The 17,499-nt window shown below is 33.7% G+C and overlaps 1 protein-coding gene across 3 annotated transcripts in view; it reads right to left on the reverse strand.

The window, feature by feature from the left end:
- Positions 1–11,327, reverse strand: part of LOC143045790 (small G protein signaling modulator 3 homolog) — a 35,896-nt gene extending 24,569 nt beyond the window's left edge. For 2 of the 3 annotated variants that reach the window (XM_076218544.1, XM_076218543.1), the window contains exons 1-10: positions 11,150–11,327; positions 10,467–10,639; positions 9,126–9,192; positions 7,907–8,037; positions 7,398–7,592; positions 4,426–4,560; positions 3,663–3,779; positions 3,175–3,253; positions 2,279–2,424; positions 855–950 (exon numbers count right to left, since the gene is read on the reverse strand). In XM_076218544.1, coding sequence (XP_076074659.1) covers positions 855–950; positions 2,279–2,424; positions 3,175–3,253; positions 3,663–3,779; positions 4,426–4,560; positions 7,398–7,592; positions 7,907–8,037; positions 9,126–9,192; positions 10,467–10,639; positions 11,150–11,216 — 1,206 coding nt within the window. In that variant the 5' untranslated portion in view covers positions 11,217–11,327. The remainder of the gene's footprint in view (positions 1–854; positions 951–2,278; positions 2,425–3,174; positions 3,254–3,662; positions 3,780–4,425; positions 4,561–7,397; positions 7,593–7,906; positions 8,038–9,125; positions 9,193–10,466; positions 10,640–11,149) is intronic. The other variant, XM_076218545.1, reaches the window with a different exon arrangement.
- Between the last annotated feature and the right edge of the window lie 6,172 nt (positions 11,328–17,499).

Raw genomic sequence — 17,499 nt, forward strand, 5'->3', positions numbered from 1 at the left:
TAAGTTTCATAACATTTTCTTGAGGCAATTTAGAGTTAGAGAACAGAAACCCACTCTAGGACGTATAGAGGTACAATGGTAAAACTTAATGCCCCCTCCACTATGACAGGGGCATAAAAATACAGGTACTTAAATATTGAAACGACATTTATCTATGATTTTACATATTTCATTTGTTGTTTTATCTTGATCAATTTTGGATTTCTAGCAACTCTTGATAAAAGAAACACAGAAGATATCAAAGGGATAATAAAAAAAACAGCAACTAAAAACAAAAATATCACAAGTGGGTCATTGATAAAACACACAATGACCTTCTACCTTATAAAACACACAATGACCTTCTACCTTGTAAAACACACAATGACCTTCTACCTTATAAAACACACAATGACCTTCTACCTTATAAAACACACAATGACCTTCTACCTTATAAAACACACAATGACCTTCTACCTTATAAATCACACAATGACCTTCTACCTTGTAAAACACACAATGACCTTCTACCTTGTAAAACACACAATGACCTTCTACCTTATAAAACACACAATGACCTTCTACCTTATAAAACACACAATGACCTTCTACCTTGTAAAACACACAATGACCTTCTATCTTGTAAAACACACAATGACCTTCTACCTTGTAAAACACACAATGACCTTCTACCTTCTAAAACACACAATGACCTTCTACCTTCTAAAACACACAATGACCTTCTACCTTATAAAACACACAATGACCTTCTACCTTATAAAACACACAATGACCTTCTACCTTATAAAACACACAATGACCTTCTACCTTATAAAACACATAATGACCTTCTACCTTATAAACATTTTGGTTACCTCTATTAGTTCATCCACATCTTGGACATCACCAGGTACATCTGACAGAGAATTAAAGATCTGGGCTGAGTTATCTAAACACTTCAATTCGGTTTCCTAAACAGAAAAAAAAAATCATTAGGTAAAAAATATATTAGACATATTGTTTACTGATTCACTGGGGGTATATTATACATGATGTTACTGGATTCACTGTTAGGGTACTATTCATGCTGTTTCTAATTACTGATTCCACTTTTGAAAATGACACATGTTAAATGACCAGTAGTGGGAATATTATACATGTTGTTTACTGATTCACTGGGGTATATCATTCATGATGCTACACGATTCACTGTTGGGATATTATAGATGGTAACTGACCACCAGTGGGAATATTATACATGTTGTTCACTGATCCAACTTTGAGATACTATGCATGCTGCTTACTCATTGACTTTAGGTATATTTAAGTTGAATCCTGTTGTTAATTCATTCATTATGAAGGGATTGGTTAATTGATTCATTATGAAGGGATTGGTTTATTGATGTCTTCTTAACATACAGCATAAAAATTTAACAAACAAGTTCAGAACATCAAAATCATAATACTTTAAATGAACCACATCAGTGGTCATGTGCCTGCCTCAAATGTGGGTGGTCAAAGGATCAAACCGAGTAGCCCAGGTCTAACCAGCATTTAAAATTGGCATTTGTTGCATCTGCACTTAGCATGCAGAATAAAGAAATAAGAGTCAGAATAATGTGTTAAAGTTAGTGTATCATGTTTTCATGTTACCTTGTGAACTAGCATATTAATAATTCTGTTGTGTTCTGAGTTTATATTCATATGACATTGACAAGCTCTTTTCTTGAGAGTACATTTAATCTGAAAATGGACATTAAGGGGGTACCTAACACTACAGGGAGATAACTCTGTAAAATCAGCAGAATGTTTTAATGACGTTGTGTTCATATGGGAATATTAAGCTTCTCAATGATCAAAATAAGTGTTTGTCAAACTGCTATATAACCAGTGTAATTTTTCTGATTAAACGGTTGGTTCAAATTTTTTGAAATTTTGAAATTTTGGTCAAAGGGTCAAAGTAAATACTTTGTCAAAATTTTAAGAAAATTAAACGAGCCAAATTAATTTTAGTTAAAGTGTTAGGTACCACCTTAAACAGCCATCCTTCATATTTCAAATGTACTAGTTGACAGGGTAAGTCTGAAGGAAGACATATCACCTAAGGTAATATAATGACTACAATATCAAAAAGGCTTACTCCCAAGTGTGATGTGTTTTGCAGAGATGCAGGAAAAATCCACTTTAAAGAGCTGGTAAAACCTTTTATATATTTGATAACACAACCTTTCAAACTTGGAAGCTCAAATGCTACGAGTAGACAATTCAGGGATACTTTATTCTTACATGCTATTATTACCTTCATTTTCAACATGCCCATTGTCATTTGAAAGACAATTGTAGATCCTTCATTAAAGAACATATCCCAGATCCTGAGTAAAACTTTCATATGTACCACACTGGCAAACAGGGTTAGAAACCAATGCAAACTGATTAATGATAACTCTGAAATGTAACATGCTAGTTAGTATTTATCATTCACTGCAAGCAATTGTTATTTCTTAATGTAAATACAGTCAAACCTAAACATATTAAGATGGAAGTTGGTTGTGTCAAAAACATGGCTTAGTCAGGTATTTAGTAAGTCCTGGTATAATTCCTCATTTGTTCAATTAATTTTTAACTCAGATAAGTCAAACTTGGTTAAATTTTGAAGTGCTTGATAAAAATGAGAAAATAATAAAACCCTAAATACATGTATGTTGAAATACAAAGTAAAAGAACATTAGGAAGAATCATGTTTTTTACTTTTCAAATACTGTCATATATTCAAATAAGTTTACTTTAAAGTTGTATCCAGTTTTGAACATTAAACATACAAAATTTTCATTTGAAAAATGTACAATAACTGTTGACACCTCTCATACATGTGAAATAGTTATGTTATGTCTCAATGATTTATCATGCTTTGACTATATCTTAATCTAATACATGCACAATGAACATTTAGTACTTGAACTCTTGTAATCAAAATTACAATTGCATAAATAATAGACAATACATAATTACTGAAGCAGGAAAATAACTAGAAATGGAGTCAAAAATAAAGGGAAGATTAAATATTTAAGGAAATGAAGAAATGGTCTGATTAGTTCTGCACGACAAAGTATAGATCTACCATAATCAGCTGTCTCAAAAATAATTCAAATTAGCATGGAGTCTTGTCAAATCCTCCCAGTTGATGATTATATTTACCAATGTCATGTTCTTTGAGGACTAAGTCTAAATCTGGTAAGTAGTTTATAAGTATCTGCCTCAAAACTTTCTGATCAGCCTGAAAATAAAGTATCGTTAGCAATTAATGGTCAGCTTTATAGTGATAACAAACATTCAGGCAATAAAAGGAAGTCAAAAATTTACAATACAAGATCCTCTTATAAATACACCAAGCTTCTCATTCTTGGCCATACTTCTTATTAGAATAAGAATGAAACTTGTGACTTTAGATTCATTAAGAGGAAAATGCAATCTTACAGGGCATGCCATCATCATATTGGGTGCTGTAACACTCAATTTAAATGCATATATAACTTGTTCTCAAATTCAATTCCATAAGTTTGTAATAAAGATTTGCTATTTCATAATGAATGACATTGACTAACCAATTGACTTTCCATGGATTGCCAATGCTCAGATAAACAGATGCTTATCCATATAGCAATAAAGCAATTCTATATACATACCTGTATACCTATCAAGGTATGTGAATAATATGATGCAGGTAACAAATCTTCTATGATTGAACACATCATCCAAAAAGCATCCTCTTCTTCCATAAACAATAACAGAGAGGCAGCAATCTACAAAACAAATCATATTGATTAATGTAGAGTTATATTGTTTGATTTTGGTTCATTATAAAAGAAAGAAAAGGATTTTTCAAACAGTCACTGAACCATGAATAAGAGGTCAAGGACAATGTACTGACAACAGACAGAAACTTTGTTACATAAAGTATCTACAAGCAGGGTGTGAAGCATATAGGTCTTTTAAGTTTTTAACTTCTGAAATGTTAAGCTTTATACATTACAAATAGTTTATGTTGCCCCCTACCTATTATATGTATCCCATACGAGGGAAAAAGAGGACAATGATACTGTTCTTTACAACTAGATACAGTATAATTTCAGTCAACAAAATACTCCAGTTTCTCGAAAGTATCCAATGTCTAAATATATCTATGCTAGCATCAAAAAGATGTACTGCTAGCTATTGCTTGCTTACTTTACATATTCCAAATGTTTTATTGCAAATAGAAAGTAAAACACTAGAAGAAGTGAAAATGTAACAGATTGTAAGGTAAAACTAGATAAAGCATGGCGACACATATCAAGAATCCTTTAATTAAAGTTGATGAGTAAAATGTGACTGATACAAGTTCAGACCGGGAAAGAGAGAAAAAACACAGTAAATCCCCTCCTTTTGAACAGGGGTGTAGCAACTTACCACTCCTGTCCCTTGACAGTATCCAATGTCTGGATATAACCATGCCAGACCCCGCAATACTCTTCTTAACCTAGGTATCCCTGTACCATGTATGTTACAGAAACACGCATTACTGGGCATCGTTCTTAACAAGTCCTGAAAATCAAAAATAACATTTATCATTCATTAAACAGATGTTATCAAGATTTACCATCAATTTCATAATTCCTAAATGACAAAAATATTGAATAACTAAACACAACCAATGATGATCTGATGTTGCTGGGTATTTTCCCAATATGGCAAAATATGAGCTGTGCCAGATAGAAATCGACCTAATGCAAGTACACGTATACATGTGGATGTGCAGGGCTCACACTACTTCAGAATCATAGGGAGAAGTGACTTCTCTTTCTGAAACTGATAGGGAGAAGTGGTGAGATTTGAAAGAGAAGTGCTCATTCGTGCGCTGTGATACAATGCTTGGATTTTACTACAGTATCAAGGGTGAGATGTAAATAATGTTCTTTTTATATTGTTCAATTCATATCTGGGTATACAATTAAAGTAACAGTTCAATTTCAAAGTTGTTTTACTTTAGGTTGTTGTGAAAAACTACCAACTAAATATCTAGCACTAAAAAGATTATTTTTTTTATGTCAAAAAGGTAAAGAAGTTATGATATGTCAATTACAATTTAAATATAAACTATCTTATGTATAAAATTCAGTGTTTCTCATCAAAGGATGCATACAAAGTTAAGCTCGGCCATAATAAATTGAATTAGTATAATAGTCTCAGAGTTAAATCAATATTTTGAAACAATTCATATAAATTATATGGAATTATATACACTAATCAATTAGATGTAACCAAAAGTCTGTTAATGCGTGTGGAATGCATAATTTTGCCTTTTGAGATCATTATTCTTCTGTCAGCTATTCTATCTATGCCTCTGAAGTTATTATTGTAAAAATACGGATTTTGGTCATAGCTGGTCCGGATTCAATCCATAGTTAGAAACGGTCAATGGCTGATGAATGCAAGAAAATTAATAACAATAAACAATGTTTGACAAGCTATTTGGAAAGGAACATGACGTTTTTAATGCAATAAATGGATTAAACATTTATGGAGACAACTTTTGTCACATTTAAATGAAGTAACAAACTTATTTTGCTGTCGAAAGTTAGGTTGATGTACATTTTAGAGTAACAAGCAACAGAAGCTACAGAAGTTCATGAAGTTAAAAAAGTTTTCTATTTTATTTTAAAAATAACCTGCTACACACTGTAAAGACAATGCTTCAACCTCTTTTCTTAAGAAAATTAATCATTTATGTCTGAATTTCTTTAATTATCAATAAAAAATTGATGTTTCATCAACTTGGTGAAAATTGAAGATGTCCGATGACAAAAGCGAGTATCGTAAATAACTGGGCAACTTGTTTTCGCTTTTGGGGGTCGGGGAAAGTGACGGTCGGGAAAGCGACTTCTTGGCCCTAGTGGTCTGGTAGCGTGAGCCCTGGATGTGTAAGACTTTGATTGATTTTGGAACATTTAAGTATGATATTAAAGATAAATTTTAGTCTGTTGTAGGGTTCTTATAGCAACTCAATTTTCAAACAGAGACTTTGCAAAAGATTTTTTTCTCAAACCAAATTGAGTTAACAGACGCATTGATTATTATCAGGGTTTGACACTAACATTAGAGGTGATGTAGTCCACAGGACTACATAGAAAAAAATTTGGGTAGTCCTGGTAGTCCACCTCTATCATAGGTGAGGGCCGCAACACGGCCCGAACAAGCTAGGGGGGTTTGGGGGCATGCCCCCCCCAATAAAATTTTTCGAAATAAGATGCAATTTCCTGCCATCTGAGCACCTCAAAAGCACACAAATGTTCATTTGAGTTTTGAAAATATTTTTTTTTTTTTTTCAGATAAATTAAAGTTGACATTCAGTGAATAAATTTTATTACTCCTGAACTTTTACCGTCAGAAAATTTTGAAAAATGAAATGCAAAATCTGCAATCTGAGACAATTTCTAAGGCCTTGTTAGGTGGAGTTATTTGACCTTTTATTCCAGGATTATTTAGAAAAAAAGGATAAAAATAAGTCAAAGTTTTCATTAATTCTTCAAACAGTTTATAAGATTTTTCTTGTAGTGATACAATGTCTTTGTAATGTTTGTGAACTAGAGGTCAACTTCATCATCACTGTTGAAAGCAATTCAGTGGATACGTTGCTAAAACAAAATGCCTTAATTAATACCATTTTGAATGACATGCATATATGTATTTTTTTTTAATAAGAAAGCCACCAAAAAATATTGTTGGCTTTTTCTTCAAACTACCTCTTCCTGTTTCTTTTTTTGGGGGTAATAATTTTTTTATCCAAATTTGGGAAGTATTTTTTTTTTTTAAATCTGACACCTACGTTTTTATTGCTGACCTTTGCTGTCTATTCTGCAGTTTCTTCACATTTTGGTTATCAGACATTTTCATTTTACATTGAAAATCCCATGTGTTACAAACACTGTGAAGATTCTGATCAGAAATCTGGATCTCAAAAGTGCTTTCATAATAACAATATACGTTCAAATTTACGTTCTTCCAAATGCCATCACTATCTTTGAAAAATGTAAACATAATTGGGAGGACTTTTATGCCAATTTTTAGCATTGAAATAGCCAGACCATACAAATTTCCAGGTGGTCCACAGGACTACTGATTAACTGTGTTTTGGTAGTCCTCCTAGATTTTAGGGGGGCACTGGATTACCGGACTACCGTTAGTGTCGAACCCTGATTATCCGATGCAGCTCATATAAAGATTTTGTTTGTGCATTTGTCTTATTGGCAATAATACTTCTCATTTCTTTTTCATCACTCACTCTTCAATAGCTAGGAAATACACAATAATAACAAACAATAAAGTATTTAAGCATCCTTGCAGTAAATAAAGATGACATATATGTTTGATTTATTTCATACCTTTTCAATTTGTTTTGATGTCATCAAATGGTCATTAGAACTAGCTTTGACAATATCTTTGTATGAAAGATCTGATTTTTCTTTCTTCTCCTGGGCTCCAGAAAGTCTCATCCAAATCTGTGGTCGTAATGAGTGGGGGATTCCCAACCTAACCATGCTTTTCAGCTTATCTGATCTTGGTAATCTTGATTCAACCTGTGATAAAAACAATCAACACTTATCATTTAAGAGAATTTTGTATGACGCCTAGAAGTGCTTCATACTAAAAATGTGCACAACATCAAAGCTTTTAAAACCATAAAAGATTTAAAAAAAAATCTTAAATTCTTTTTTCACATTCTTATGACATACAAAATACAACAATGAAATTTAGAATTATATCAAGTTTGTGTGTTTGTTTTAACGTTATCATGAATACAAAAGCATGCTCAGAAAAATGTTTTAAGAAACTAGCCTAGTACTTAAAAATTAATTTGGAAAGGAATTCACTGAGGGCAATAGAATAATACCTTGTCCCATGTCAGGTCTCCAACTTCATTATTATGTGTAAATTCTAAGTAAGCTGTCCATTTCAATCTGTGTTGTGGGTCTTCAACAAATGGAGTACTCAATAATTTACTGGAATTTTCTTCTGGCCCATCTAAAAAATGTTCAAAGGTACATAATACTTTAGACACACCATCTGATTTACTGTATTTTATACAGATCTTTGTTCTTGATAAAAAAAATACCAAAGATACAGTCTAAACAAATTAAATCCTCAGATATCTAAGGATCAATGGTGTACTCTACTATGAAAAAGTAAATACCAGAAAATAGCCAAAGGTGCTGAAGGTGGCGATTTTCACAAATTAAACAATTACTGACAGATAATTTATTTACCAAATGGAAACAACTAATCACTGTGATTCACAGATTTTCCATCTAAGCACCAAGCCTACTCAAATACTTGTAATAAAACTGCAAAGTTTATTTTAAAATGCCATTTTTTTGTTGTTGGTTCTTTTTATGATACATTTCAATAAATGTTGTTAAGCAAAAATTATTTTTTTCTGTGTATTAAAATCAAAATTATACAACGGGTTATGTTCCTCTCATATATGTTATGATGGTATGATACTAAACCCCTAGTGGGAAGGTTTGTGCCTGATATTCATATGATGAAGACATAATCTTCCAATCATTTTAATTTAAGTCTGGAATTTGGCATGTCAGTTAACTGCTAGTAGTCTGTTGTTATTTATGTATTATTGTCATTTTGTTTATTTTCTTTGGTTTCATCTTCTGACATCAGACTCGGACTTATCCTGAACTGAATTTTAATGTGTGTATTGTTATGCGTTTACCTTTCTACATTGGCTAGAGGTATAGGGGGAGGGTTGAGATCTCATAAACATGTTTAACCCCGCCAAATATTTTGCGCCTGTCCCAAGTCAGGAGCCTCTAGCCTTTGTTAGTCTTGTTTTATTTTTAATTTTAGTTTGTGTAGAATTTGGAGTTTAGTATGACATTCATTATCACTGAACAAGTATATATATTTGTTTAGGGGCCAGCTGAAGGACGCCTCCGGGTGCGGGAATTTCTCGCTGCATTGAAGACCTGTTGGTGACCTTCTGCTGTTGTCTGTTGTATGGTCGGGTTGTTGTCTCTTTGACACATTCCCCATTTCCATTCTAAATTTTATAACTTCAGGCATAACTGTAATACTCTTTGTTTCTACATTTGTACCTTCTTCCTCTACTTTAAACCCAAACTCATCATATCTATAGTCCAATTCTCCATTTGGGTCTTCTGGCTGCAAGAATAAATTAAAATTTTCTTTAGATGATATTTCTTCTGATGTTCAAGTGTTATTACATTCCATGAACATAATACAGTTAACTCTCGTTGTCTCGAACTCGGTTGACTCGAAATTTCGGATGAGTCGAAGTTTTCACGTGGTCCCGAACTTTATTCCATACAAAAGTATGTAATTCGACTCCTGATGAGTCGAAATTTCGGTTGAGTCGAACTAAATTTACGGTCCCAAGGTTAACAAAAACATTCAAAATTCATTTTTTATCTCGAACTAATACACATATGTCAAAACATGACCTCTGGGATTTAAATGGATTGAAGAGTTAATCTGACAATACACGTGTAATTAAATTTCCGGTAATTAAATTTCCGGTCACTGACCACTGTATTGATTTATGACATGCTATTTCCATGAGTGTTTACCTAAGATTATCTTTTATAGAATTTTTATAAATAATTAGTGATACATTGTTAATGTTCATGAAAAAGTATTTAAATTGTTTACAAAACAATTAATTTGTGATTTACACTAATGAGCTTGGGTGTGTATAAAGTGAGGATTATGGCTTCCGTTGATGATCACCTAAAAACTACTCAAACGGCGTCTTTAATCTGGTTATATATTCTTTTGAAAAGAAAGAGTGAGATAAAACAAAATGAAAAGAAATCAAAATTTTCTTAAATCTCTTGTATCCGAGAATAAACAATTTTGTCAGCTATTAGCGACCTGAATTACGAAACTGTCGATTGGAAATTACTCTCTTAGAAAAGCCATAGGATTTTTTTTTTAATTGAAACAATTGAATAAGTAAAAATAAAAGTCATTATAATAAAAAAAGACTGTGACATACAAATGCATCGATCTGATACTAGAATATCGATCCCCTTGCCATATTCACCCGGATTTATTTTAGCTTTACCAAGATAAGCAAGAGTTGTGTCCCTTAGAATGTCGAACTTCTGGTGTTCGTTTGAGTCGAACTACGTGTATCTCGAAATATTTCTCTGGTCCGGCTGACTTCGACATAACGAGAGTCGACTGTAAATGTTAAACAATCTTAACAATGTTTTATTTTTTTTTACCCCAAGACTGCTTTTAAATATAAACTGCAATTCAAGAAAAAGGAAGTAGGTGTGATACTGGGTATTATATACAATATGGATTCCATGTGAATGTACATGGATGGTAGAAATCTTATAGCTATGACAGTACCATATATGTAAAATCTACCTGATGTGTGTATATATAAATTCCTAAGGGTGTTATCATACCTGATTACTTAGTTTTGTAAGTATATCTTCTGGCCACATGGATGGTGTGAGTGCTGAGAAAGGTCCTCCAGGCGTCGGTACAAATCCCTGGGGACTAGTGGTGTGACTTGGTGACATGCCAATATGTCCAGATTGTTGTGCAATATCATCTTCATCTTCTGACAAGGTTTCAACTGTAATAAAATCATGTTAACATTATTGTTGGTACAGCTATGTTTTTTTTATCATGTGACAGGAAAGTGGGTCTCATTGGAGTCTAAGAGTGACGCTGGATTGCAGATTTTTTTGTAAGCGTGACACGTGAAAAATCAAAATATTGTGACATGAAAATGGGAAATGTAGTCTAGAGGGACACTGGATTACACAAAAAAAGAGAATTGCGTACGTACATAGTATAAGCGGGATACATGAATCTGACAAAACAGTAAGCGGGATTCGGGATCAGAACCTCCCAATAAAACCCCTCCTGGCCCAGTAGTTAAACACACATACTTTTCCGTTTGTCCTAATCATTACGAATACTTAGGTTTTTTTTTTACAATTCTTTACACATAAATAATGAGCATTTTTTTATAACTGTTATTGAGAGTAAACCCGTAGAAAAGCTGATAGACTTGAAAGACCAGGCCTAGACTACTGCATTTTTTAACCTTTTTTAACCTTTTTTTGCCATTTTCTTTTACCTTCAGTGGCTTTACTACTATATCCTTCCTGATTCCAACCACCAAAAACAGATTTTGCATATTCCATACTGATGTTTTACTGTTATGACATGACGTGTGGGTTGTTAATCTACATTTTCATTCATTATTATTGATTTTCCCCGGTTCTGACGTGCACAGTTGTTTTGTTTACATGCGGACTAATTTAAAAACCGGAAGTGAAAGCGATATCGAATGAAAACCAAATCTTTCAGAACAAAGTCATTCCTTCGACAGTTCAATCACGCTATAACTATCTACAGATATTTTTTATCTATACGAAAAGAAAAAAACGATGGTTAGTTTAAATATATTTATATTTTAAAGAACTATGTTCTTAACTTTTTACTGCTTCCCCCTTTCTCCTCTTAGCCGTCGTAGACCTCCAACTAATAGGAGCACCCATGTTTATTTTACCTTAGTTTGCTATTTTAAAATAAGTATTGAAATGTGCATTGTTATTTAGTTCAAATATAATCTAAAATCAATCCTAATTCTATCTTATTCATTCAAATGTGACGTCATTTTTCATTTTTTGATGATCTGTTTTACAAATTCAAATGTGACGTCATTTTTTTGTCATTTTTTTACAATTTCAAATATGACGTCACATGGCGTTGAGGTTTTCACTTATTCGGATGCGTCTATTTTTTGTGTTGCATTTTGTCGGGTTATGTAAATGTTTTTCGGTTGTTTCCTGTAATTAGTTAATACTTCAGTTTTATCATGTATATCTTTTGTACAGTCATTTTATAAAATTTACTGTTTGCAAAAGTATAAATTATTCTAAATAATAGGGATGTTCTGGTACCTAACAGAAAACCCTGGCCGTTTTTGGCGCAACTTTTTTGAAATTTTGGTCCTCGATGCTGTTCAACTTTGTGACTTGTTTCGGCTTTCAGACTTTTGTATCTGGGCATCATTAGTAAGTCTTGTGTGGACAAAATGCACTTCTGGCGTATCAAAATTTCAAACTTGTTGCCTTTTGTAAGCTATTATTTGTGTGTTTCTTTGTTAATTGTGTTCTCCTATTTATTTATATTGTAGTCCTGTAATGTTGTGTTGTCATTTTAATGTTATATTTCACATGGCCATAAAAGAGGGAGGTTTGGCATGCCACAAAACCAAGTTCAACCCACCATTTTTTCCTTTAAAAATGTCCTGTACCAAGTTAGGAATATGGCCATTGCTATATTATAGTTCGTTTCTGTGTGTGTTACATTTTAACGTTGTGTTTCCGTTGTGTCGTTTGTTTTCTCTTATTTTTGAGTGTGAATTCACATTACTATAAGACGTGTCACGGTACTTATCTATATATATATCCATGTATTTCAATGTATTCTGGTTCTGATGTTATATTTGTTATTCTCATAGGATTTTGTCTAATGCTTATTCCGTTTCTGTGTGTGTCACATTTTAATGTTGTGTCGTTCCCCTCTTATATTTGATGCGTTTCCAACGGTTTTAGTTTGTTACCCCGATTTTTTGTTTTTCGTCCATGGATTTATGAGTTTTGAATAGCGGTATACTACTGTTGCCTTTATTTGAGACATTTTTACACGTGTGTATATCTATAGTTTTGGTGATACTACCGGTTTAACAAGCTTGCTTATTGAAAGCAGAAAGAAATGGGGGCTGATATGAATTTTGTAGCAAAGCTTTGACTTGGTAAATAAAGGCAACGGTAGTGCAAAGAGTAAAATCACAAAACTACTGAACTCAGAGGAAAATCTTATCGGAAAGTCCATAATCACATGGCAAAATCACAAGACAAAAACACATAAACGAATGGACAAGAACTGTCATATTCCGCTGTTCGAAGTTTGTAAATCTATTGAGAAAAAAAACAAATCCGGGATACAAACTAAAACTAAGGGAAACACATCAAATATAAGAGGAGAACTACGACACAACAGAAACACAACATTAAGATGTAACACACATAAACTTGGTTCATGACATTTTGATAAAAAAAAAAAAAAAAATGGTGGGTTGAACCTGTTTCTCAGTTTAGCCAAACCTCGCACTTTTGACAGAAATCATTTGGCAAGTATTTACTTCTACCATAATAGATGATATTTTTCAAATGAATCGGAATGGACTTACTGAAAGAAGAGGTTGGCATCATAATGGTCAGACAAGTTGATCTGCTGATCAAAGATGAGCTGATACCAGGAAGGTACCGAAAACAAACATCACCATACATCTAAAGTGATGATTGCAAAGGACACTTTGAAGCCCATGACAGAGACCAATCTGATTGGAAGTGTAGACCGTCCAAAGGAGACTTGTTGTTGCTGTTTTGGGACCCGACATCCTTACAAAACGGTTACAACACGGGATCAGTTTTAGTGGAAATGAAAGAAAACATACCAATCAGAATTATCTATCCAACACAACAGAAAATTATGCTGTCATCTAGAACTCATCTGGAAAATCTCAGTGTGGTACTAAAAGACAAATTAGAAGAGTAAGTACTAGTCTTGCTTTATTCCCTATTTTAAACTAAAAGACAAACCGAAAGAGTTTGTATTGCTTCATTCCCCATTCCAAACTAAAAGACAACTTGTAAGAGTTGGTATAGCTGCATCCCCTATTCAAAACTGAAAGACTAGGTATTCAGTGCTTTAATTGTTTCATATAAAAAAAAAAGAAAAGAAAGGACAACGTAGTTATTCCCCATTTCAAACGAAAAGACAAAATGAAAGAGTTGGAATTGCTTTATTCCTCATTCCAAACTAAAAGACAAATTGAAAGAGTTGGTATTGCTTTATTCTCCATTCCAAAATAAAGACAAAATGAAAGAGTTGGTATTGCTTTATTCCTCATTCCAAACTAAAAGACAAAATGAAAGAGTTGGTATTGCTTTCTTCCTTATTCCAAACTAAAAGACAAATTGAAAGAGTAAGTATTGCTGTATTCTCCATTCCAAACTGAAAGACAAATCGAAAGAGTTGTTATTGCTTTGTTATATAAAAAAAGGACAACGTAGATACTAGTATTCCCCGTTCCAAACTAGAAGACAAATTAAAAGAGCTGATATTGCTATGTTATAAAAAAGAATGGCAAACGTAAATATTTCCCATTCCAAACTAAAAGACAATTTGAAAGAGTTGATGATGCTTTGTTTCATAAAAAAAAAGAATGACCAACGTTGGTACAAGTATCTTGTCTAAGGGAGGGAAAAGACTTAGTTCTTCTTTGTAAAAAAATCAATCTGATTCAATCAAATATTCTCTTGAACTGACGTTATCAAGATGCTTGATTTCTTAGTTGACAACATATTTGTTACGTTTGGTGGTCGTGTTTTTCAACAAATAATCGACTTTCCCATGGGAATCTACTGTGCCCCTTTTCTTGCGGTATTGTTTCTTTATTCTTATGAGGCTGACTTTATACAAAATTTCATAGGAAGAAAGAAAAGAAGATATCAATATCATTTAACTTTACTTTCCGCTATAAATAGGATGTTCCCTCAATAAATAATTCAAAATTGGTGACCATGTTGAACTCATCTATCCAATCGAACTAGAGATGGGTTTAAGTGTGGTTCTTGTTGCTTTCGTTTTCTATGTTGTGTCTTGTTTACTATTGTTTGTCTATTTCTTTTTTTGTCCATACACGTTGTTGTCAGTTATTTTCGATATATGAGTTTAAATGTCACTCTGGTATCTTTCGCCCCCCTTTTTTCGGAAGTAGTTGACATTGACAGTGGGGATTTTGATACCGACAACAACAACAGAAATTTGCCAGAATATTAAGGACCTATTATAGATTCAACAGGAGACAACTCACCAGAAACAGGAGGTTGCAAGACGTTTGATGGAAATGAAAAAAAAATCTTTGCTAAGAATGATGAAGATATTTGTCGTCAGCCCCTCAGACGCACTCCGCTAGGATTCCAAAGCGAACAAAAAAAGGCGCACTTTGATAAGCTACTCCAAAATGAAATAGTTGTACCGTTTACTCTGAATGGTCAGCACAATTTGTTCTTTTGAGGAAAAGGACGGAGGTGCATTGACTATAGGAAAACCAACACAGTAACTAGCAAAGATGCGTATCCTCTTTCGAAGAATAATTTGACACCTTAATTAGCGGGAGCGAGTGTATTTTCGAAACTGGACGCTGAGAGTGGGCATGATCAAACAAGTCGCAAAACAGTTTTCACAACTCGTTATGGGCTGTTTGAATACACTTTCCACTGAAGACCTCGCAGGACTAATTCTGTTACCAATTGAAATGTTCCTGATGCTCAACATAGCCCATACGGTATGCTATGTTGAACATCAGGAACATTTCAATTGGTAATAGAATTAGTTCTGCGAGATCTTCAGTGGAAAATGGTTCTTACCTACCTTGACTATGAAATAATAGCCAGTCCGGATTTTGAAATTCATATACTAGTAAGCCACCTTACTCAGGTATTTCAAGGATTTAGAGATCATGGTCATTTTGTTATTTTACTTTTTTCTTATGTAGAAAATAATGGATTGAACTTGGTGTTATATCTAACTAAACCTCTCACTTGTATTAAAGTCGTATCACAAAAGGAACATCATGTGGTGAATAAAAGTAAAGATTTTATATGAAATCGGTAATAAAAAGAAAACTTCTTAATTTATACCAAGATAGACTTCAGCCAGCTATATTATTGAAATTAGTACCTCTTTGGGTATCCCGCCAGCGAAAAAAGGCTTATTAAAGTGAATGTGCTTTATATCCCAGAAGAGGAAACTCGCCTTCAAGAAATTCTTTGAGATGAAGAATCAGACTTGGACGGGCTGAGTGTGATTGATACATATGTGTCACCTTTGTTGATGGTACAGGATCAGTTGTGATTGTGAATACGAACGACAAGCAGCCATAATTTCGAATGATAATGATGCAGCTACCAACGATGAATCTGATAGTTCAAGGGGAGTTAAGTGAAAACTGGAAGATCAGACTATTAGTTCATTTGATCAGGCGATACAGAGTTTGGATACAAGCGTCAACATAACCGAAAATGCAATCAAAGATTCAATAATACAAGATACCAATTCAGAATGCAAGGAGGTATTATCCCTTGATTCGGGTACACCGAGTCTAGTCTCAGGTGATATTCTAAATGAAGTCAACTTAACAAAGAAGACGGAGAGCAGCTCTCAATGATGCATAACTTACAGGCAAAGATTAAAACAAAGACGGATAACAGTTCACATTCCAGTGAGTCGAGGACACAGGATCCTGGTTCACCTGAGAATCATACAACACCTGAAGAAGGGCATCCACCTAAACCATTAGATATGGTCGAAAAATAAACCAACTGACATTTCTGTTAAAAGGTTACTGACGAGTGCCACATGCGGAACAGGATCTGCTTACTCTTCCGAAGCACATGAGGAATAGTGGAACGATCACTGGTTTTGGGATTGTAAACTAACTTTAGGTTGATCGTTCTTTCAATAAAGATCGAGTTTTCATCTTAAGTTTTCTATGTTGTGTCTTCAGTACTATTATTTGTCCGTTTGTCTTTTTATTTTAAGCCATGGCGTTGTCAGTTTATTTTCTATCTATGATTTTGACTCTCCACAGGGGCGGATGCAGGAATTTTCGAAAGGGGGGGTGCTAACCCAGGGCACCCAGGGCAAAGGGGGGTGCAAAACATATGTCCCGATACAAATGCATTGATCGGCAAAAATAAAGGGGGGGTGCGCACCCCCGGAACCCCCCCCCTGGATCCGCCACTGCTCCATCTGGTATCTTTCGTCCCTCTTTGAATAGTGGAACGATTACTGGGTTTGGGATTGTAAACTAGCTTTAGGTTGATCATTCTTTCAATAAAGTTCGAATTTTGTATACGTCTTTTTGTCGTAGCCAAGCTTTTGTTGATATCTCATGTGTGTGGTGCCAAATAGGATCCACGTTACTAGCAAAGAGCTTTAGGCATCACAATATAAGCCTTAAATTTACAAATCAAATACCAACATCGTTAAAAAGAACCTCCAGCCTAACTCATCACTGAGATTTCTGAGGAGGAACCCGACAAGAATGGTAAAACTTAATTTTATGTTTAAAATCTTTAAGATCAAATTCATCCTATGGCTGTGTACTTATACACCCTTTTGTATAAATTGTGACACATTTACTAGTTTTGAGATAGCAATTTAGTTAAGGATAAACAAATTTTCATAATTTTTAACTGTGTGTTACATTTTAATGTTGTGTCGTTGTTCTCATCTTATATTTAATGCATTTCCCTCAGTTTTAGTTTCTTAACCCGATTTTGTTTTTTGTCCATAGATTTACGAGTTTTGATCAGCGGTATACTACTCTTGCCTTTATTAACCATC

The sequence above is a fragment of the Mytilus galloprovincialis genome, chromosome 9, assembly GCF_965363235.1.
Source record: "Mytilus galloprovincialis chromosome 9, xbMytGall1.hap1.1, whole genome shotgun sequence".
In the NCBI taxonomy this organism is placed as follows: Eukaryota; Metazoa; Mollusca; class Bivalvia; order Mytilida; family Mytilidae; genus Mytilus; species Mytilus galloprovincialis.